This window comes from Pararge aegeria, chromosome 6 (assembly GCF_905163445.1).
Source record: "Pararge aegeria chromosome 6, ilParAegt1.1, whole genome shotgun sequence".
NCBI lineage: Eukaryota > Metazoa > Arthropoda > Insecta > Lepidoptera > Nymphalidae > Pararge > Pararge aegeria.
In genome coordinates, this window is record NC_053185.1 from 4,550,347 (window position 1) to 4,575,583 (window position 25,237).

The window sequence follows — 25,237 nt, forward strand, 5'->3', positions numbered from 1 at the left end:
ACCACGTCTACTTACTTACCGCTTTTATATCTCTTAACATCTATACAAAGAATTTTTATTGAAGCGTGTCTCATTTCACATAAATATTTATTGGACAACCCTTTTAGGTAATTTATTTCAAGTAGGCCTAAATATAATTTCAATTAGAAAACACATATTAATAATAACAAACTAATGTTAATATTTACAAAAAATATAAGCCGATTAACTGTTCACTTATGGGCATGGTACCCAAAATGCTGACGCTCTAACTATTAACAGCGTATATATATATCGAAATACCAGATTTTTTTTCCGTGGAAGTAGTTCTCTTCCGATATTTAAGAGTCGCCTGAAGGACTACTACCTCTCTTTGAGTGATGGCATTTGAAGTAGATTAGATATATTTCTTTCTTTTAAATTATGAATTAAAATCTACTTATATATATTATGTTTCATATATATTGTGTATATTTTATATTTATATATTACTAGCTGTTGCTCGCGACTTCGTAGACGTTTGATTTTGTTTTTTGATGTGGGATTCAATTTAGTTGTAGTACTAAAAAAAATTAAAGTATTCAGTATAGCTAAGCCTTAAAAGGCTTAAATGAGGGGTTTGCTGCTGTTCGCTGAGGAGTTCTGTCCTCTATCTTTAACCACATTCATCAGATCTACACAAAGTTTTGGCAAAATTAAACACATATTATATCCTTTATAGTACAAAAATAATTATTTAAATCGGTTATAATTTGTCGGAGTTATGGTGTAAAATCATCAAACACTTTCATCCCCTCTCCCAAAGAAACCGAGCTTAATGTCGGGCTAAAAATTATTCTATATTACTTCTAACACTTCCAATATGTGTATGTATCATATGTGTACAAAGTTTCATAAGGATCGGTTAAGTAGTTTTTGCGAGAAAGCGTAACAAACAAACTTGCATTGACTTTTATAATTTTAAGTAAAATGTAAAGTAAAGTAGGGACGTATATTTATTTAAATTATTTATGTATTTGTATCTGTACATTTTGGTATTTATGTATATCTATCAACACTCGTGGCACTATCCCGTTCTTTTGCTGTAAGTCCTATCTACAAAGGTTGCCTGTAAGAGATTGCTTGCAGCAATAAGGCCGCTTTTGCATGTCTAAATTGTGTACTGTATACTCCTTACTGTTTCTTTTCCTGTATGTTATACGTGCAATAAAGTGTTTCTTTTTCTTTTTCTTTTTACTAAATGCATATAAAGAAATAGCATATGGCTGACACGAGTATGTTTGCGCATCTTTGTTGGTAGGATAGAAACTAGCTAAAATATATATAAAACCAGAGAAAATTCGGAAATTGATAAATTCCCAAATTACCCCTGGCAAAATGGCCCCTTGCGTCAATCCAATATTATGATCTTTATGGCAATGGCAATAGTAACTTAACTGTAAAGTGAACAATCCCTCAGCTTGGTGTTTTGTATTCTAGTTGCGTTACTTAAATTTTATAGTGAAGTGAAGGCTCACGACCGAATGAATGAACGACCTCTGCTCCTCTGACCACGACCCGTAAGTGGGCCACGGCTCGCTCATCTTAGTGCGGTTTGTGAATAATATAATAATTTCACGAATCGCGGTATTCATATCCTCTACGAAAATTCGTCCACTTTTCATTTGTTTTTTACATGCGTTTTTCTGGACTAAAATGTCAACATTTTTTACAATGCAAAATGTAAGTAAAAAAAGAATATTTAAAAACCCATATCTCAGTTACTTTACGTATAACGCGATAAAAATTATCCTGTGTCTATTTCCAGGATACAAGCTATATTGTATTTCGGCAACATCGTGTCAGCCGTTAAGCTGTACTGTATAAAAACAAAACAAATATACAAACAGACATTCGCACTTGAATACTAGTATGGATAGACCACCTTTACAGTTATACAAAACCTATATTAGATTTTCGGTAGACACTGATAACATTAAAAGAGGGCTATTCCAGAACTTTGAGTTGACTGTAGGCGATCGTCCGCTATTCAAACATAAGAAGCTTTCATCTCTATGCAAAGATCAAGTTTTCTAACTCAAATTTTGAACAGCTCTCAAATAACACGATAATTCGATTCCGGTTGCAGCATAGACGTACGTAGCATCTACCAATGAACGCTTCCTTCTGTTCCCAGTGGCGTACATAGAGTATGCACAGGGTATGCAGATGATATAAAATGAAGAAAATTTCTAGCACGAGCTATAAATACTTACGTTACCTATCCTTAAGTTTTTATTAACTCTAATGGGAAAATTTTTTTTATTTTATATCATCTGCATACCCTGGGCATACCCTCTATGCACGCCACTGTCTGTTCTACGGTAGAATATGTCAGAATCGGGGTGCAGCCTTGTCTGCGTACTTATTATGACTGATGTAAAAGCCCTATCAATTCGGGTATCAAGCACGAAGTTAGAGCCGAATTCCTAGATCTAATAAACATCCTTGACCGATGTCGTACGAGCGTTATGCAAAAGTAAAGTACTCGTATGAATATATGATAAGTACTAGAGTGTTGCCTCAGTTTTTGTTGTCATCTACGACCTTTACCATTTGTTTTCATTTATATCATCGTTCGTTCTGCTGCTCCTATCAGATCTGGGCAACGGCCTCTTCCTAGTTAGGATGAATGAACTTGGAACTTTTGCTTTTGAACCAGCAGGGTAAAACCTTGCTTGTAGCTCCAAAAGCTGCTATTATAAAAATATATAAAATAACTAAAGTGTTGTCTATAATTCATAATAACTGAAATATACTAAGCTCAAAATGTCACCCTCAAATATTTTAACGGGAATCCCACCTCGGAACTAACATACATGTAGTTTACCTTTTCAAAAAGTATAAAAGTCAATTTTAAACCGCGGGTACACGAACTCGGTAACGACGTAAGTTTTTCAGTTAGGGTGCGGGTATCATCTAGTTATCTTTATATGTACACCCCCGGTTTGCCTGGGTTAGTATTTTTTCTTTTCCTAAACGGATAAGGATGATTTTCATGCACTTACGGTTCTTATACGGTACCATGACCCAGCACTATTATCGATTTTATTAAATTGAGCTAAATTTTTCAGCGTTGTTTTCAAATTGCTAAATATGTTATGTACCTATAATATTGTGTGACGACCTCCTGCGTCATGTTCTTCGTGGCGTCTGGCTCCTCAACCCTCGCGAGGCCGAAGTCGCATATCTTCAGAACGCAGTTGCTGTTCACCAGTAGATTTCCGGGCTTAATGTCTCGATGTAAGATCCGCGCTGAGTGTAGATACTTCAGACCTGATGACAAAACATTATGGTTAAAACTTGTGTCAAAGGTGTGTGGAGTCTACAACCAACACTGGGCCCTGGGAGGACTACGGCCTAAATTATTCTCATTGTGGGAGGAGACCCGTGCCCCTTAGTGTGCCGGTAAAGGGTTGATATGATGATGAGAAAGCGTTTCGGTCGTCGCTGGGTCTAGTTTAGTGGTTTAGCCAAGGTGCACGACGGGCAGGTTTGGTTGGAAATTTCAGGCTGTCTGGTACTAGCCTCCCCTTACAAACCAAGAGAGAACGCGAAGATAAAAAATAATTTTACTTCCGGGCATATAGTTTTAGTTGTCCAGCGGTGAGGGTTTGGTTTTTAGAGTTTGAGTTGGTTTGATTGCCGGGAGCGGATATTTGAGAATATGTAATTTCTGAATTTTCTGTGGTCTGGTCTAGTGGAACGCTTCGGCCGTGGCCACTTAACCACCCTACCGACAACGACGTGCCACTCAGCGATTAGCCATCCAGTACGATGTGGCTTAGAAAACGGTTAGATATATAGGTTTTATGTTACTGCCATCCTCCGTACTAGGTTAGTCCGCTACCATCTTTGACTGCATCATCACTTAACACCAGGTGAGTTCTACTATGTCAAAGGCTTACATGTAGTTGAAAAAAATAAAATTAAAAAGCGTGGAGCTTCTACAATGAAGACAGTAAGCGAATAATTTTATTTATCAATGAAAATATTGTATTTGAATACCAAAGTTAACAGTCACGAATAATTCTTTTGAATAAGATTTCACATAACGATGCAGAGCGGAATAAATAGTCTCTCGTTTGCAATAACTCATACTGGTTTCTGTCAATTAAACATGGCATGTTGTCATTGGGATTTTAAGTTGCGCGCTGGAGAGATTTGAAATATCCTGTCCATGCAAAAAATTAAAATACAATTTTGTATTGGTACAACTTTTATATTAAATATCTCGTTATTGCATGCCCGCTTACTACTAGGTCCTCGTTTTGGTTTTGTGGTCGGGTTAAAATGTATGGCGTATTTATGGTCTGTGGCAAAAAAAACAGGGAAATTTCAGAAATTATTAATGCCCAGATCCAAAGACTTATTCGTCAGATTTAATAAGAGGCACAGTTATCTCTAAACTAATAATACGCATTCCGTAGGAGCCGTTTTTTTAACAGGACAAAAGTACTAACCTAACATGGGCTATGTTAGGTTAGTACTTACATACCGTTCTTTCAACTAACTTTAGACCAAAAATCAAGGTTATTAGTTGCTTTGTTGCGGAAGGACAAACAAACATACAAACAAATTTTCGAACTTATAATACTAAGCATAGTCCAACGGTATTCTTAATACAACTAGCATTTTCGGTCTTCGGTTTGGTTTCAGGGCCGGGTCAAAAACTTTGAAGTACCTATTGGGTAGCCGTGTTAAAAATGATTACCTAATTAAGAAATCGCCCCCAACGGCGATGAACCCGGGACCTCCCTACTACTTATAAAACCACGAGGCTAACCACTGCGCCACGTCACTGGAGATCGTCGTCAGCGTAAAATAACAGGCGCAATTATTTCAAAATATAGCGAGACACTTTAATTTTATTAACCTCTTGAGCACTGCACCGTTTCGCAAAATACAGCACGTGTGCGTAGTTTCTTGGGAATGCATTCTATCAAGGAAGTAGTTTCAACTGCGACGAGGGTCATATAAAATACGCCGATGTACTGCCGTGAACATGCCGCGTCCCGTTATGTACGTCGTCAGCTCGATATCACGGCATTACGCGCGGCGCGAGCAGTTCATCTGAATGGGTTGATACACACACCTAACAGCTGGAGAGCTAGGGGCCATTTAAATTAACTGAAGGTATTACCGGAAACGTTTTACTTCACGTGGAGATATTACTACTTCTATTTTTATCATTAGCATATTAACGTCCCCCAACTGGGCACATACCTCCACTCTCATACGAGAGAAAATCTCTCTCGTATGAGAGAGGATGAACACAGACCAACCACGCTGCTTCGATGAGGTTGGCGGGCAGTAACGATTATTTTCACATATACATAAGACAAACACATATATATTTTCGATCGTGAAGCACTCTCTGATGCTTTATCATGAGTCGTGCAATAGTTTAAAATGAAAAAAAACAAGCTATTATAAATAAACCAAACTAATAGCGCTGTAGTAATTGTAATTAATCGTTCGAAAAAACTAAAAAATCTTAATTTTTATATTGAAAATTGGAATAATCTTCTCAGATTAGTGTATTGTCATCGGTCCTCTACAAAGTTTGAAAGAAATCTGACCGTTATAGTGGGTCAGAATCGAGCTCAAAGGGGTCGGTTACATACATACAGGTGAAGCTAATATAAAACGTGTAAAAAGGATAAGAGTCGCTGGATACAACAGTCCAATTCTAGCGTGTGGGAATCCCTGCAAAACACCTAGATCCTGCAGTGGATATCCTGCAGTTGAGATGATGTTAATACCAAGACAGTAAAAGCAGCTAGCTTCGGTGTAGAATCTCTAAGATAAAGCACAGCGTTAGAGAGAAAAGATAACCTTTCGCTTTTCCGAATATGTTCTGTTTGAGCGTCGAATATGTAGGACCACCAGCTCCTAATCCCACAAACGAAAAAACAAGATTCAGACGATACCGGACACTTTAAAACTCTATTTCATTTATCAACTTTCATCACTTAGGTTCGATCTGTTTCCCGAACACATATATAACACCCGAAATTAATTATCAGTCTATTCCAATACCTTCATTTAACAGATTGAGAGAGAGAGAATTACGTAGTTCTTTATCGACAGAGCAATATAGGAAATAACAGTGGCGTGCATAGAGAGTATGTACAGGGTATGCAGATGATATCAAATGAAGAAAATCTCCAGTACGAGTTATAAATTCTTAATGGTAGGCTTTTTAAAACTCTTCCAATGCCTATCCTTAAGTTTTTTACAACACAACAACACACAACTCGTACTGGAGATATTCTTCATTTTATATCATCTGCATACCCTGTGCGCACGCCACTGGGAAATGGATAGCACTTTAAAGCCTTTGAAGAATTTGGATGAGATTGTTTATTAAGTTCGGCCGTAATACAGAACTGCTTAAAAGAAGACAAGCTATCTTTTTGCTAATGATTTTCTTCTCGTGTGTCGAAAATATAACTCGCTGACGAAAAAATTAACTACGAACGGTACCAGTCGCTTTATAATTCCATTCCATTTCAATCACAGCGAAACCTCTAGACTAATTACACTTTTGTGAATTTAAACACTCAGTTTGCTGTCGCAATGAGCTTGGAAATCGGGTGCCTTTCGTCATCGTGTGTACACGAAAACTGTGCACCCGCTGGGAAATTAAACTTATTGAGAAGCGGCGAGGTGTCGTTCATTTGTTTTGACGTGGCAATCGCTCTCATCAGAAGAAAGGGCTCACTAACGACATTTCGATCAACAAAGTTGCTATAAGGCTCTTTCATTTATCGAGGACAGTTTAACACTTAATTGAGAGAGTAAACACGACCGAAAGCGAATGTTGAATGCGTGGTGTCACAAGAATGGATAAGCAAAATTATGAAAATGTAAAGGGAAGTATTAGTGACAGAAAATATCATTGCCGTGATATTGGTCAAGAAATGCGGAGAAAACCAAATCATGTTACCAAAGTAATCTTAAAATATGTGTATACGTGAAAGAAAAAGAAAGAAGATAAAGACAGAAGAAGATAAGATGTTATACGTCCAAAAGAAGTGGATAGTAAGTTGATGGGTGATAAAAATGATTGTAAGAAGAAATTTTGTGAACCCAAATAGTCTGCAATATCTATAATTTTAATTAATAGGAAAACAAACCGTTATGGAAAGGGTATGATAAACTGTTCTGGTCATTAAAAAAAATTCTATGATTTTATTGCAATTTTTTTGCAAAGGAGGTATCTGAAATACTCATAGGTACGGCAAACTTTCTACCGTTCTATTTGTATTAAATAATATTTAGGAGGAACAAATCTGACAAGCCATCGGGTAAGTGGGTGTCAAGTACCAAGGCGACATGGCAAAAAGTTTAGAAACATAAATTCCCTTGTGTAATCTTACATCTGAAACTCAAGCGGTTGACGTATTTCGCGTTCCCGCAAGCATTTCGTGGGAGTCTTGTCTTCGAACCGCCAACTTGTTTGTGTCCGCGAAAATTCAGGGTAACATGAGAATTTCTTAGACACGCTTGGTTGACTTTAATAGTGGAGTCTGCACATATTTTGCTGCTATAAATAATTACGTAACGTTGCAAGAATTTTTTAAAGTGCCTATAAAAATTGCGCTTTGTGATGTACGCGAGTGAGAGATAGAGATATCTATATACATTTTCAATTTACCTTTTGAAAGGAGTTTAAGGGCGCCAAAATTCTTAGGGTATTGTGAAGACCGCGGTATGTATAAATAAATAATTTATTACGTACATATTGACTATTAATCTGTAACAAAAATTCCTTACAACTCAATACATTTAGAAACACCCAATCGAGCGGCACGTCGCTGCGGCGGCATCTCCACTGTTCAAAATAGTGAACGAAGATTAAAGGAAATTAGCTGATTCAAAATGCGTGTGTTTTATATCACTAGTTTAATTAGAACTGAACAGGTCTATAATATTGCCTGGATATACTTCAGATAACATTTATTAAAGGAGTTGCTTAAAGAAGGCCTTAAAGGACCGTTACAAAATTTGTTTTAAACTAAACGTCCTTGAAAATCTGTCCTCATAAAGGATTTTTTTTTTTTTTTTTTTTTTTAAATAAATAAATATACTACGACAATACACATATCGCCACCTAGCCCCAAAGTAAGCGTAGCTTGTGTTATGGGTACTAAGATGACTGATGAATATTTTAATGAATAATATACATAAATACTTAGAATATACATATAAACACCCAGACACTGAAAAACATTCATGCTCATCACACAAACATTTTCCAGTTGTGGGAATCGAACCCACGGCCTTACCCGATACACGGATTTACCCCGATATCTTAAGTCTTAACTGTGCCAGTAGGTTTATGAAATGCTATATAAGTGTAATAAAGGTAAATGATGTATCTAATAGCCATACAAGCTATATCGTAATAGTATCTAGTATAAAACGACAATAAGAGGAATACGGCATTTAAAGGTTTTACGTGCAACGGCCATTAAAGAGAATTTCGCATCCTTGGCATCTAATATTTATGACTGTGAAATCTGGCGCTTCGGGCGAAAAGAGCCTCATATATCCTGCCTGGAATCTTTCTCGAACATACACGCTTGGGAAACCGTAGCGTATTATGCTTGTCTGATAGTCTGAGAGACCCACATAGGGAATTCTTTAACCAAGAAAACATGACTGAAGAACTGGTATTAATGCTACTGTGTTTCTAATTGTGCTCACCAGTATACACAAAATATAAAATGTTCTTTGTCACACTTATACTCGTAGTATTTAGATAAGCAGACGGTTTAATATTTTGAACCGATTTAAATGATTCCAAATTTGAGTTGAATTAAAAAAACATATATTCGCGTAAAACTCGATTATTGGTAGGTATAGGGCATATGATCTCAAATCTTATTTACACCCTTATCTTTGGTTATCTAGCATTTTCATAACCACACACAACTATTTTTTTTGGTTATGTGGAGAAATTGATCAAGTTTTCAAATAAATGTAAATCTAGCATGAATGAAAGGGCGATGAAATCCAATAATAAAATTTATTTTTAAAAGCCCAAATTATAATAATATTTGCTGACCTACAATGTAAATTTTTTCAACCTTATTTCGCGTTTATCATTGATGAAATCTTATCGATGCCTCTGTGATTATGAAATTCCCCTATTCCAATTCTAGTATTGACCCGCAGCGTGTGCACTGAAACAGTTAACAAAATGAAGATTTTTTAGTCTACCTCAACTTACCTTATAAATTGAACAGCAATCAATATAGTATGCATAAAATGTGTTACTCTTATTATATTAAGAATTACACGTATGATAAAAAAGCTCCGGTATGAATTACTCCAACTTCATAGCTGTGAAAGGAACCCTACTAGCTTTAGTTTTAAGTTAACGAATGCAGTTATCACTATCACCCAACATAAGTGCTAACATGTTAAATATATGAACGTTCATAAGTGCCTGTAATAAGGTCTAAATGAATAAAACATTTTTGAATTTGATTTTGAATATACTGCAGTACGATAATTACTATAATTACTTACACTACATTACATGTGTGCTGATTTGAACAGATAGTACGAATAAGACATTAACTATGGGGGTTATATAAAACCAGGACAACTAGGCGACAAGTTGTAACATGTATAAACTGCTGTTAACAGGTGGTGCAGTTGAATCAAATTTTGACACTTATAATCATGGGTGTAAAAAGTCGTCATTAGCGAAGTTGCGGGTCGACGTCCGCAATGAGAGTGCAGCCGACCGCAAACGTTCGCTTCCTCCCCAGCTGTGTACCTAACTTATATAAGCATATAAAAAACAAATAATAATAATAATCCTTCCAAGAGCTAGTAGTAGTAGCAGAACTTTCTGTGACAGATCTCACTCGGGAAGTTCTGAGGCCACGCCTATATTTGCCGCTAAGCAGCATTTCTGTATTCCGATCTGAAGGGTGTTGCTGCCGGTGTTATTATAGGCACATGAGGCTTAACACTAACGCCACAGATTGACGGACACAGTAATTAGTAATCGTTATACATAGCTAAGCTTATAATATGCTGTATTATATCACCACCTATAATCTGCAGCATCATTGATTTCTAATGCCGGTGATTTGGCTTCCATTACGTATTTAATTTGAATAAGATCCCGCGGGGCTTTAAATACAGAAACAAAACTAAACTTTAGGAAATCTATAAAGTTATAAGCTCTTCTTACTCTTAGTAAATGATGAGAACCAGTATATAAAAAAAGGCCAAGGTCTCAATTCAAGGTTACACTGTCCTGAGAGCTGTCCGTTATAGCAACTCAGTTGACCTCACAACTACAAAAGTGCAGAAATTTTTGTAGCTACTGACTTGTTGACTTGACTTCTACTGACTGACTTTTTATGCTACTGTCTCACAATTACATGCTATCGAATGTATTTATTTCTTTATCCTCTATATTTGATAGCCAAGTGCCAAGTGGTCAAGACTTCAGCCTCAATTTCGAGCGGACCAAGTTTAATCCCTTGCGCACACCTTTAAGATTTCAGAGTTGTGAGCGTTTTAAGCAACATGCATCGGAGTTTTCAAGGGCGTGTGAAGTCTACCTCTACCTGGGCGAGCTTAGTAGTAGACTACGGTCTACGGCCTAAACAATTTTAATTCCGAGTGTGGAGACTTGAGCCTAGTCGTGAGCCCGGTAATAGGTTGATAATGAATGAATGAATGAATGAATGAATGAATGAATATACTTTTATTAATCACCACTAAAAGGACATAGAACAAAAAGAAAATTATAACAAAACAACGTATACAATTTGGATTATACAATGATGATGATGATGACTTTATTTAGATTTAGATAGTCAGATGAGCATATTATACTCTGAGCTGTAGCATCTTAGATTAAGGATAGTCATTTAGAGAGGTCCGAAGAAGCCATCTTAACAAAGCAATCTTATGTAGGTACAGCGCAGGGCGTGGAAAGACTGGACTCAGCAGTATGGGACCTACATACACTAGATATCGACGCTGTGTAGAGGATGTATGAATTTACCACGAGATGAAAGGCATTAAACTAATGTATATCTTGTTTATAATGTGATAGTAGCTATCTATCTCTGCCTGGCAATTTTAGGATTAGGACAACATGAGCGAGAGCAAACAGGTGGTGTTAATAGAGCCTACGTGACAGGTACAACAATAAATTACACCTGAGCTAATGTTCATTAGCGAAGGTATATGGGGTCAATGTACGCAACGTATGTGCAGCCGACCGCGGCCGTCGACTGGTCCTTTGCATTAACCGTAGGACAATGTAACATCGGCGTTATTAATGAAAATATTGCAGCCTAGTGTATGTTTGTCCATGTACAATAACGTCACATTCTCGTTACCGTAAATCTGTCATTTATATGTAGAAACAACTTAACGTCAAAGTTTGACAACTCTGTACAATATTTATTAAGATTTACATTACTCCAAAGTTAAAATTAACTTCGTGGGTTACAACAAGGACTCAATATTAGTGTTGTATTGTGCTTCTTTAATAATTCGAGTTCCCAGTTACGCATATGCCAGAATTAAAAATTAAGATTTATTCGCAAAGGCGGGTGTCGACTACTTTAAATTTAAGGCTCGTCTCGTACTTTTACACTTACCTATACACACAGTTTACATTGAGTAATACTTTTTATTTTGATTTTCCGTTGTTAATGTAAAATATATTTACCTACATAATTTCCAAATACAGTGTGATTGCGAACAGATGTGTACAAAGACGGTCTTATCTGTAAAGCCATTTCTTACTGACAACCTCAGATGAATGGATTTGATTAGACGGGCAAGGTTAGTAATTGAATTGAATAGTTAGTACCTACTTAGTAGGAGAAGAAGAAGAAGAAAAAGTCTTTATTGCACATACAAATATAAAACCAGGTTAAAAAAAAAACGATAATATACATATGCACAAAGGCGGCCTTATCGCTTGAAGCGATCTCCTCCAGACAACCTTTGGTTGAAGAAACATATTAGAGAAAACGGGATAGTGCCATACTTAAATTGTGCTAATTATAAACATTACAAAAACCTCAGTTCAGCTGTGGACGTCGATCGGTTAATATGATGATAATCTGAACTAAAAACCCATGATATAGATCCAAGTTTTCAATAATAGAGGGTTTGCTACCATTGCTTAAAGCAGTATTATTTTAAAAGATCAGTTTTATCTGACTGTATAATAAGGACTATAATTCTGAAACGAAAGCGTTAAGCGAAGGTAGTGAGGCCCCAGTACCGTATTCGGTTCAAAAGAGGGTCAGATGCAGCCGAGTTTCACAAATTAACGCCCTACAACATTGGACGACTGCGCTTTAAATGAATCACTCACAGTTGGTCAAACACTTTAGTACCGTCTGTGGATATGGCAATTAATGGGTAATTAATAAAAAAGAGGGTATAATATCCACGTGATTTAAAAAATAAATTAGTATACCTTAGGCAATGCAATTCGGCACTTCCAAGTGCGTGTTGGTCTGTTATATTGTGGACCGTAATATTTTAGGCATGTCTTTTGACGCTTTTCGATCATCAACATCAACCCATTAAATGTACACTATAGGGCACGTGTCTTCTCTCGGAATGAAAAGGGTAGGTTACGCTAGCCAAGCGCGGATTGATAGACCCTTGGGAACATTATGGAGAACTCTGTGGCACGCAAGTTTCCTCACGACGTTTCCTTAACCATTTATTGGTTACGGAAACGTCGTGGCAAGTGATAATTGCTTACATTTTTTTTTTTAGTATTATAGAATTTTATCTTGAAGATATTCATCAATAGTATAATTAATAATAACTACGATTTATTAGCTACGTTTTTGATATAAAGATCAAATTACGAAGCTTACGATCGTGGTAAGTGGGAAACCAACGTATAAACTGAGAAAGACTTTGCAGAGCGTGCAAGAAACACGTCCTACAAAGTGCCACCTTGTGTACATTACCTTGATACGTGTTAAGCCTCATGTGTCTGTAATTACAACGGCAACGACGCACGTCAGACCTGAATATTGCAATGCTGATTTTAGTACTTAATGTTGTAAGGATTACCTTTCTACGCTTTTGGATAGGTAATATATATTATGAACTGTTTCAACAGTTAAAACGTAGGGCCATTCATCTCAGATAGATCTAATGTCTCAATTAAAATTTCAAACTCATAAGTGTTTTTACAAACTAATAAGTTAAACCAGCTCCCTTTGAGAATTAAATATGAAGTAGACAAATAAGCCAAGTTTATTTGAAGGATACAAAATTAACTAGGTACTCGTATACCGTCACCCTATAATAGAACCATAATTTAATATCACTTGCTTATTCGTTGCAAATGTTGTTAACTTGTTAAAACATCCTTGGAGATTATTTATACAGATTTAAAAAAGAATCCTAATATTGCCTGAACACCTTAAAATACCCATAATCCCTATCCCTACTAATATTATGTCAATGTAAGTTTGTTTGTTACGCTTTCACGCAAAAACTACTTAACTGATCCTGATGAAACTTTGTACACATATTCTTGGAAGTGTTAGAAGTAATATAGGATACTTTTTATCCCGACATTTAAGCTCGGTTCCTTTGGGAGAGGGGATGGAAGTGTTTGACGAATTTTAAACCATAACTCCGACAAATTATAAACGATTTAAATAATTATTTTTGCACTATAGAGGTTATAATATGTGTTTAATTTTGCCCAAACTTTGTGTAGATCTGATGAATGTTATTGGAGTTAGAGGACAGAACTCCTCAGCGGACAGCAGCAAACCCTTCTTTTAGGGCTTAGCGATACTAATACTTTAAATTTTTTTTAGAACTACAACTAAATTGAATGCCACATCAAAAAACAAAATCAAACGCAGACGAAGACGCGGGCAACAGCTAGTAGCATAATAATTATATCGAGATAAAGTTCTTAATTATTAGTTAACAATAGAAATACAAGTTAAAAGCTGTTCCAATACTCCGCACAGTGTCCTCTATCTCTCTCTCCTATAGAAGAGAGGGAAAAAATTTGGAAAATCGAAAAGTGCACGCCTCATAATCTAATTTTTTTCACAATAAAATGGAATTTTTTTTTATGTTTCCCCTGATACAATATCAAGATATTGTTGAACACAAATCGGATTCCACATGTCTGGACACCAAGATTTGACGTAATGTATGCAAATATTGTAAAGAGGACTTTTTTTTTGGCGTTTGTTTGTTTGTACCGAATAAGTTCTGAAACTACTGGAACGATTTTAACCATTTCTTTACAAATAGGAAGTTAAATTATGAGGAAGTATTGAATTAAAAAAAATGTACAGTTCCTTAAGAAAATTGCAATAGTGAAATCGAAGTGGCAAAAGTTTGTCAATAAAGTTCAATAATAGCGTGTGCTGAGATAACTATTGATGATAGATAAAAAAGATGTACTACATGATCATATGTTACTATCATAGTTAAGCTACAATAGAAGCTTTTGGAGTTTTTTTTCTTAATTTAGTTTTCTTACATTATTATATTTGAAATGCTTACAATTAATAATTTCGTAATATAATTTTTTTTGGAACAGCCCTGCTTCTGCGACTTGATATAACGGCCTGGCTACATATTATACATACGCGTATATATACATGGATAAAATTCACACAGTTATAAAAATTATAAGAGGTGTCAAATATAACATTACGTTACGACCGGGTGAAACGGCGGGGAAGAGCTAGTAACAAAATAAGTACGTTATATTTACCAGGGGAGGAGTGATATGTGCAGACGTCTTGGAGAAATTCCATTAGCGAGACGCCATATAGGAACGGTATATCGTTCATGAACGTGAACATTATTGTAAGTATTACCAAACTAGTTGATATGTAGACTTCTATACTAATATTTTGAAAAGGAAAGTTTTTTTTTGTAGTTATAATTCATGGGCTGAGCAGATGATGCCCACATGATAGAAAAACACTTCGTACAGTACAAACTTTCCGCAATATTATGCCCAAAGATAAATTTTTAGCAAAAAAAAACATGGTTCGAAATAGTAAATAAATAAATAAATTTAAATATACTACGACACTACACACATCGCCAATTAGCCCCAAAGTAAGCGTAGCTTGTGTTATGGGTACTAAGATGGCTGATTAATATTTTTTCCATTTTTTATTTTTTACACCCAGGCACTGAAAAACATTCATGTTCATCACACAAACATTTTCCAGTTGTGAGAATCGAACCCACAGCCTTGACTCAGAAAGCAGGGTCGCTGCCCACTGCGCCAATCGGCCGACAACGAAATACAACTGGGTAAGAATCAAGCTTTAATACTGTATATTAATTTTTTCAAGTTAGCCCTTGTCTGCAATCCCACGTGATATTAAATCCATAATCGGTTTCTACGCGGTATCATACCGGAACGCTAAATCGCCTAGCGGCACGTCTTTGTCGGTAGGGTGGTCATTAGCCACAGCCGAAGCCTTTCACTAGACCAGACCAGAGCAAAATTCCGAGTTTATAATCTGCTTGAATATTGCCTACTTTGTTCGAACATTCTGTGCACACCGCTGTATGAAATTCGTTTGGCGTTAGAGGTTTAAGTAGCAGTTGAGCTTTTTGTATCAGAGGTCCCGATAGAGGGAAGTATTACCACCACGTTTATTTCTGCCGCTAAGATTGCATTGTTGAAATGCTTTGTTCCGGACTGAAGGGCGTGGATGCCAGTGCAATCGCCACATGAGGCTTAGCAACTACGATCCAGGACACAATTGATGGACACAGGGCGGCACGTTGCAGGACGGGTGCCATGCATGCTCTTCGATTTGTTACTCTGTTTATGTGGCGGGCCCTGAGCTTGTTCCCTCAATTATTACCGTAAAAAAACATTGTGAGAGTCTTTGTTTGTTTTGTATTTATATCCATCCCGCCATATGTTTGAAGGGGCTTATAGTTTTCAATTAATACTTTTGTTACAAAGAATACGTTTTAAAGACTCATTGTATTTCACTTGCTTTTATAGTATTATTTTTCAATAAGTTAATGTTATTATTTTAACATTAATGGCAGTGTTAATGGTCAGGGGAATCGATACTAAAGAAATAACATTCATTAGCAATATTCAGTTATATTAATTTACTAGTTGTTGCCAGTGTTCTTCGTCCGCGTTTATCATGGTTTTCAAAAATCAGGCACCAATTTAAGCGGGAACCGTTTGTTTATATGTGATAAAAAGAAGCCTATGTTACTCGCCGTCTTTTGAACGAAGGCCAAAAATCAAGTTTATTGGTCGCTTGGGTAGAGCGTAAAATTAATAGTTCTTAAAAATTCATAGTTATTAAATTAACAATTATGAGGCCATTCTTTGAAATGATTATTTTTCTGTATGCGTTTGTGTGTGTAATACTCTATAGTAGCAGGGCCGTACTTTATTTCTAGTGGTTTGTACAAAGGGCGTATCTAGCGTTACCATACTTTTTGGTAAGCTACTTCGTTTAGCTCTGTAAATTTTATATATCGTATCGTGTTTTATTTTTATTATGTATAGACCTAAAGTTTTGGCATTGATGAAGCAGTCGCAAACACGTCTATGAGCACACAGGGTTCCCCTAAAACCAGCGCCGCAGCTTGTTGCGGCTTCGTGCTGAAGCAGAACCCTATTTGTCCACATGCTTTGTGATATATAATTTTTTTTTTATTCAAAATTAATTTAATTCAAGTAGCACTTGTAAGTCTGTCTGTGTGTCGTGACTCTACCAGCGGTTCGGAAGGCAGATTCTACCGAGAAGAAGCCGGCAAGAAACTCAGCAGTTGCTCTTTTCCAACATCAACAATTTACATTTTACCATTCATTTTTCTATCTTGTGAGAGATGAAAGTGGAGCTGGATGATTCCAAGCAACCTCGTCATTAAGAAATGTATTAATTGTATAGTAGCCTAGTTTATTTAGATATATTTTTGTTTAAAATTGTAAGCAATTGTGTGGGCTAATATAAAAATTTCTTTCTTCCTTTTTTAAATAAAGGAAAAACAAACAAACATACTTTCAGATTTATAATATAAAGTAAGGATAAGGATTTACCCACAATTTCACCGAAAAATTCATCATCGATCAAATAAGCCGTGTGCCGTAGAAGACTAATAATAAGAGAAGCGTGCATATTTCCCAAATACAAAAATCTAGCGCATAAATAATGGTTGAGCTACGTAAGAGTCGCGACTGCAAAAGACCGAGGCGCCAGCCGCGTCGCATTTGCATAATTTTGCTCGTTAGAACAGCTCGCCAGCTACGCGATTATATCTCTACGTTTCGTTTGGATCAACAAAATTAATGAAACCACTTTTATTTAGCCTTATTTGCCCGTTATACTATTTCGCAAACTTAATTTGTGATGTCCAATTGGAATAAATATTTTTTTTTTTTGGTTTTAAACAAGTATGGATGTATGTTTCGTCGATATTCAAGCACAATTATTTTTTTCAATGTTTTATGACAAAAAAATTGCAAGAATGATTACGATAAAACATAAATTTAAATTACCAAAACCCCGCCTTGAGTGATACCCATATTGAGTAAGTTTAAGATTTATGGCGGGAGCTATCTTGGATAGATTCTCTTCAAAAATAGCCAAGAAAATTCCCGACGAATTCACTTAACAAATTAAAAGAACAACATCAAATCATTCATTCGAGCGCTACGATGTCACGGACACACACACACACGGGAAAGTCAAACTTATAACACTCCATCTTTATACCACTACTGGATAGCAATTAGCTGCATCTTAGCCGGTTGTAAGCAGTCAATACAGTCTAGATGGTAGCTTGTTTACCTGTAAGCGACATGGCGGCCGGTTATATTAAAAACATACCCCTAATCGGTTTCCACGAGGCTTCCTACAGGAGTGCACGACTTTGAAGAAAACTTGTACTTTTATCGCAAGTGCAGTCAACAATCTTTTTTTTTTCGTAGCAACCCCAGTAAATGTAACCGCCACGCCACTCCATAATTTTAGTAAGGGGCCACCGAAGTTGTCAAACCACGTTATCCCTTTACTCCAGTCGAGACCACTGAAGCAACTATTAACTTTTTAATTAAACTTGCGGGCGTCGGGTAGCTTAACGATCACATTTTTCTAGATACCCTTTTCTATCCGTGCGTTCCACTCGGGGGAAATCTCTTGGCATTGGCAAGAATAATTGCAAGGATTAATAACATCAAATCCGGCGAAAGGATGTCATCGTGAATCGGCTTAAATGTTTTAAAATAAGCACATCCACATAAGATTTCTATAAGAGAGGCGTGGCACTTTAAAAAAAATGTTTAGAAAATGATTTCTTTAAGGCTTTTTCTATCCATAAAATCATGTCTCATATATATTTGGACTTTAAAGTAATCCTCAGCGCTCGCATCTGTCTGTCATCAACATTGACTTTTCAGGAAAATGGGATACAGAGTTTACAAACCCTCCTCCCTTATTCAATGAATGTATTGAGAATAATTATAACATGGTGAAAGTAAACAAGGTTTAACGTACTTAATCTCCGAAAAACGGTTGTGTTCTTATTGAGGTACTGAGATTTTTAAACCCAAGCCGTAAAATCGAACCCAAGGCTACCTCGTTATCCGTACTTGAACTTACTATCTAAACCATTTATGAGCAGTTATGGAGCACAGATATGAAATTAAATTAATTAATTACAGTATATCTAAAAATAATCTTAATTGTGTGCGTTTTATAGTTACTTCGATAACCGTTCGCTGCATTTTAGTTTGAAATGTAAAAATTTATGTTTTATTAATATAAATTTTACTTTTTATACTGTTTTTTATTACTGAAGTCGCGGTCAAGGACTATGAATTAAATTTCAGCAATGGATGTAAAAGCAAGAAGACAACGTAAAGGTTTCAACTATGAAGTCCCTAATGTAATCAACTAATCATACGCTTGAATTAACAAGTGATATAGCAATCAAGGAGGTAATTACGATGTATTCATGCCAAATTATGTCTGGAATTAATTCTGATTGACGTCACCTTTAGTATACAGGTTGTGTGGAAGATAATAGTTTATCTAACAATTTCAGATCACGACTGAGACTGCATATCCTAATATGATATTCTGGATGCATGGGTTTTAGTGATTTTTCCCCGGACGCTTTTATTTCTATATATAAAATTATTTATTTTGAAAACCAACCGCTGATATTTTTTGTCCCTGTTTTTTACGTTGTGAGCTATAGTGAATGTTCAGCTATTTAAAGGTTTTCATAACGTTCACATATAGTTAGTTCGATACAAAATAAAATATGTCATAAGTCATAATTACATTCGTTTGATGTCTATCTATGCCTATATACTTATTAATTCATATGCAATATGAAAAATCTGTCTAAATATGAATTAGAATCTAAGTAATAGGGTTATATTATAAAAACTAAAAAATTTAAACATCAAAGTACAAGTTTGGTTAGGCTTGTTTTTAATAATTATTTGGAATGAGAAGTTAATGAGTATTTATTGGGAAATGTCAATTAGTATAATTTAAAATGCCAATATTAGAAAAAACATCATTTAGATGCATCTTTTTTATAGTTTTTCTTTTATATCCCTGAATAGTCGTGCTATTCAGATGTAAATACCTCCAAATTACTGGCCTGATCCGGGAATGGAACCCAGAACCTCGTAATGATTCTCAAGTCAAGCATGCTAAAGTGGTAGTTAAAATATAAAGTATCTACCTACTCGTACAAAAAGGAAATACGCAATGAATTGCAGGGAAGTAGGAAAGACTTTCTGCATTAAGCGCACCTAGTTGAAAAGTTGGTGTTCTCAGTTTTAATTGATTTAAGCTAGGTGGAAATGGAAAAAGCCGGCAGAAGGTAGCTTCGGCTATAACTTTGAGACGGTCACGACCGCAACCGGGGGAGCTGGTTTGTTTAAAACTTAAATTTATAAACGTGAAGTTTGATAGTACGACCCTGTTGCGTGACTCGTTCCCCGTTAATAATATTATAAAGAGGAAAGATTTTTTTTGCTTGTTTGTTTGTTCGTAAAGTTCTGGACCGATATTAACCATTTCTTCAGCAAAAGATGTTAAACTATCAATATAATTTATTATAAAAAAAATTGGAAAACCTTAAGAAAATTGCAATAATGTAACCCAAAGTAGCAATTGCCTATACAACTCATTACTTTGCGAGCGCTGAGAAAACTATTGATGATACATAAAAAGTATATAAAAGAATAAAAAAAATACCTTAATTCAAAAGGCACTAATAAAACGTGTGTGAACTTCTGTACACGCGTAAGTAACCAGATAAAAATCTTTTCAAAAAATATATCTTTCGCCTTATTCTACGTTTGTAGAAAATACGACATTTACAATAGAAAAAAAGGTATTTAATACATTGAAAGTTTTATTATAATGCATTATCGCTCGCTATATGCTCGATACTGGTAAAATTTAGCGCAAAGCAAATTTCAAAGAAAATAAAAAATCCCACAATATTAATCACGTCGAACACCTTATTCAAAATTAATAAGATGAAATTATAGGCTTTATTCATCCCCGCATTAAATTTGCGGGGCACAGAGAAAAGTTAACGAACTGTAACTTTGTAGTATTTGAATAAATTATTTCGAAACCATTCAGGTATATCTGCAGGTATTTTAGCCAAACGAACTAAATCAGACCAAAGATTTTTTTCTCGGGACACAATCAAACATTGTAATTAATATTCAAGAACGTCGACATTGGCCGTGGCTAGTTACCACTGTCATATTCCCTAACAGGTTAGCCGGATACCATCTTAGACTGCATCATCACTTACCACCAGGTGAGATTGCAGTCAAGGGCTAACTTGTAGAGAAAGAAAAAAAATTAAACCAGCACCTGGAGACTTAAAACTAATATTTTTGATTGTTGGTTATTGGACCGATTTTGATAAGATTTGGTACACTCGTGCATCGGAGAGATGCGACATACAGGAGAATATTCATCCCGGAAAAACTGCAGTTCAAAAACGGCGTTATTTCATAGAAATGTTATTTCCCGTACAGTGTAGGTAAAAACACTAATAAAATTTATAAAAATTATAAAAGCAATGTGTCATCTCTTGTTTCAAACGTGTCTCATTGTAATATGGACCTTTAAAAAGGTAGATCGAAACTGCAACGTTTCCTACTAGATGACGCTACAGTCGCTATAAGACTGATATGAAAAGGCATATACTAATTTCGGCATCGACGGTAGGAGAGCCGTAGCTTAATTGGAGAAAGCGCTCAGGCCGCGATTGCTAGTTTAAATACTGTCGGTTCAGAAAAAATTTTGTATGCATTTTAAATTTATAAATTGCTAGCTTGACCGTTATCCTATCTTGGTGACTTTTCACAAAGAAATAGTTAGCATCATATCTATCTAGTAGTAGTAGAGCTTTTTTTGGCAGAGCTCGTCCGGGGAAGTAGTATCGCTATGCTTATTTCTGCTGCTAAGTAGAATTGTTGCAATGTTGTGTTCCCGGTTCCTTGACACCTACGCCTCAAATTGATGGACACAGGGTATATTAACCTATTAGACTAACAAAGCAAAAATTTGTCAACGGCTAGGTGTACGGAAAAATTATTTTGAGTTTATGCTTACACTTTTAAATTAAGACCTGTGATGTATATTATGTGTAATGAGTTAATAAATAAAATAAAGGGCGGCATGTTGGACGTGCTCCTGGCATGCCCTGTGCATGCCATAAGGCGGGCCATCTGATTGGTCCCTCAATTACTACTATTAAAAAAATATCCTGTAGACAGACATAGGAAAGATTTCATCATGGGAAATTTAACGGTTCCGGCGGGAATTTTATAAACCAAATAAAAACGCAGCCGAAATAGCGGGCTACAGCTATGAACAATGAACAGCAATGAACGGTAAACGTTACGCCAAAACGACGGGAAGTATGTCGGAATTGAAATGAAATGAAATTAAAATACACTTCTAAAAAAATTAAATTATAAACAAAAACAATAAATGTAGCACACAGGTAATTTGTTTCTTTAAAGTTCTAAAAACAGTACGCGACAACATACGACTATTAAGTTTCACTCATACGCGGACGAAGTCGCGCGGGTCCGCTAGTTACAACCTTAAATATTACCACAGTAATTATTTTCCTGCTAAAAGCATTCCAGAAGGTAAGCATTGCCTTAAATGTTGCTACGTACCTCTGAGTATCTGGTAGAGGAAGACTTTGATGTGGTCGGCGGAGAGGTGTTGCGGTGACACGATGATCTTGTGTAGGTCGCTCTGGAGCAACTCGGTTATCACGTAACTGTATGGGCGTACTGGTTAAGGAAATTTCGGGCACATTTATTTTAAGTGGGGGAGTACTTTAAGAGCGGCAACGACTAATACCCTTTTTCACAAACGACGGACAAGGCAATGCCTAAGTAAGTAACGACTAAAAGATTTCTTGACATATTACCTTTTACCAATCGATTTTGACGCAACTCATTTGTCCTAAATTGTCCACGGTTCTTGCCACAAGGTATTTTGTGTTTGTATTATCATATTTTTTATTTACGGATTTAAAGTTATTAAAATAAAAACTGAATTTATATCTTTTCATCTGTCAGTGTCAGTTAACGTCCCCTAAACTTAACGATCCGCCGAATCCATGTCGTAACGTAGGACGCCCCCCGACGTCGTTGAACATCACAATAGTGTTCGTGAAAAGTTAAAAAAATAAACCACTACTAGGCATCCGATTAATGCGCTTACTCGGTTTTGTGAAAACGGACATTAGTAATTTCCTAGCAATAACTTAGAACATGAACAGTGGCGTGCACTTCACATATGCAAAAAAGCACTGCATACCCAAATTATTTTATATAACTCGTATTAGAGGAGAATTTTCACATTTTATGCCATGTACCTGCTTTATGCATACCCTGCTCAGAAACCCTTTGCACGCCACTGAACATGAAGAGTGAAAATTTGATTTTAGAACATAAAGATAGACTGATAAAGGCTGTCATTTATAGAACGAAAATAGGTTTAACAATAATAAAATGTATATTTGCGTAAAAGCGGCGTTATCGCTTAAAACACTCTCCATCCAGACAGCCTTTGGATGAAAAAATCATGTTGTGGAAAAAAGTGTAGAGCAATGGGCAAACTCGCGTGGTGGAATTTGGTAATATCACCTGAAGGGAAAGAACTCCTAATAAAGTAGATAAACAGTTTTACTCAAAGAAAATATTCCTTTATTTTCGAACAGAAAGAAAACTGAATTCAAAGATTTTCGATAATTCGCTTGCCAAACCAGAGAATAATCGAACCTAATATCTGTATGTTGCATGTTTTACTATTGGCTAAAGTACAAAAGTAAATAGTCACGTAATAAGATCATTTTGCGGGACCAATGCATTTCCTGAAAACCCCTTCAAGTTATTAGTATCTAAGATAGATAGATAGAAATAATGAATGACAAATAATTTTGTAAACAACACAGAGTCACACCCACCGTCCATTTAGAGCGGTTTTGGCCATTTCTGCTCTAATAGGACTTTCGCAAACAAATACGAACGCTGGTCGCGCTAATGAGTACAAAACCAACCGAATTTAGTTAGTATTGAACGTTGCCTACCAACGAAATAAAGGTGTGTGTCGCTAGAACAGACAATCGCATCATCACACTCGACAATCCTAAAATCTCAAGCGACAAGGATAAAAGTGGATTGATCGTCTTATAATTTTTTTGAGTATTCAATCATAAAAAAGTACAATATCGTAAAAGTATAACTTAAAAGTAATTAAATTAAAAAATAAAGCTCAATTCAGTTATTATATTCCTGATAAAGAATAAATGGTTTTACTATGTTCGTTTGTCCTGTTGAATGTGGTTAATACCAAAATAAAATACATTAGTATCATATGCTCATAATATATATATTATATATATATATAAATATATGGTGCTTATTAAATATATATATATAATAAGCACCATAATCGGAAAACATATAGGCTATATACATCAAACTATGTTAAACTATGTTAAATATGCGTTAAACTATGTTAAATATCTCCAAGGTTCTTACAAGGCCCACCGCTAATCGCTATCCGAACTGCATAACAGCAAAAATGCTCTTATAAAGAAAGCGTCTAGAACTATAGGTATTGCAACGCTCCAACAGCATTATAAAATTTGCACTAGTGGCCTCCCCCTCACACCCCAATATCTCCTTAATAGCTCACGACGACGTCGTTAATCTAAACGATCCATAAACACTATTTAATTTTTTATTTTAAGATATCTCAATACTTTTATACGCGAGCAATACTTTTAGCAATACTTAATGTTATATTGTGTTTTTGATCAATTCCAATATTCATTTGATAGAGGAATTCATCAAAAAAAATGATGTACGTGACATGAACATAACAAAGATATCCGTACAGATTAAAATATCGTGATGTAATAATTTTTGTAAAGAATTTTTTTGTCCTGGTCCCGAAACGAACCTTAAAGCGTAATTTGAACACTCACGCGGGGGATGAGTTTTCCAGGCACGGGGATCGGAATGTTCATTCTCCCTTGGGCTCAAAAGGCCCGGAATTCTAAGGACCATACGCTATCTCGCTTATCTACGCCCGGCCCGCCCCGTCGCGTCGTCGCCATTACCGAAATTACAGGACACACCGGACGTTGAAATTATGCAGTACTTGTTGCGGTTAGTTCGTAAACTAAGCTGAACCAAGCTGCCGAGGAATTCTGCCTAATTCAGAGAAATTGTCACTCGCTGAGAATTGTACTATGAAATATAAATTCAGGAATATCCTATCTTGATTAGTAATGTATTGTTTATATCCTTACGTTCTTTACCGGCCCACTATAGGGCACGGATCTCCTCCCAAAATGAGAAGGGTTTAAGCCGTAGTCCACAACGCGTGGCCGTGGCCCCATGCGGATTGGTGGACTTCCCACGCCATTGAGAACATTATGGAGAACTCTCAGGCATGCAGGTTTCTTACTACCATATTTAAGTTACATAAAACGCACGAACTTTGAAAAGCTAGAGGTGCTAGCTGGGATTCAAACTTGGCACTCCGAAAGTGAAGCCAATGTCATAAGCACTGGGCTCACACAGTAGTGGTTACAATACACTAATGTAGCCCGCGGCTTCGTCCGCTTTTATTGGTTTTTC

General features: G+C 36.0%; 1 protein-coding gene across 2 annotated transcripts in view; it reads right to left on the bottom strand.

Annotated features, from left to right (window-relative positions):
* LOC120624423 (serine/threonine-protein kinase NLK) overlaps positions 1–25,237 on the bottom strand; it is a 202,969-nt gene that overhangs the window by 15,070 nt on the left and 162,662 nt on the right. For both annotated transcript variants that reach the window (XM_039890954.1, XM_039890953.1), the window contains exons 4-5: positions 22,253–22,359; positions 3,126–3,294 (exon numbers count right to left, since the gene is read on the bottom strand). In XM_039890954.1, the coding sequence (XP_039746888.1) occupies positions 3,126–3,294; positions 22,253–22,359 (276 nt within the window). The remainder of the gene's footprint in view (positions 1–3,125; positions 3,295–22,252; positions 22,360–25,237) is intronic.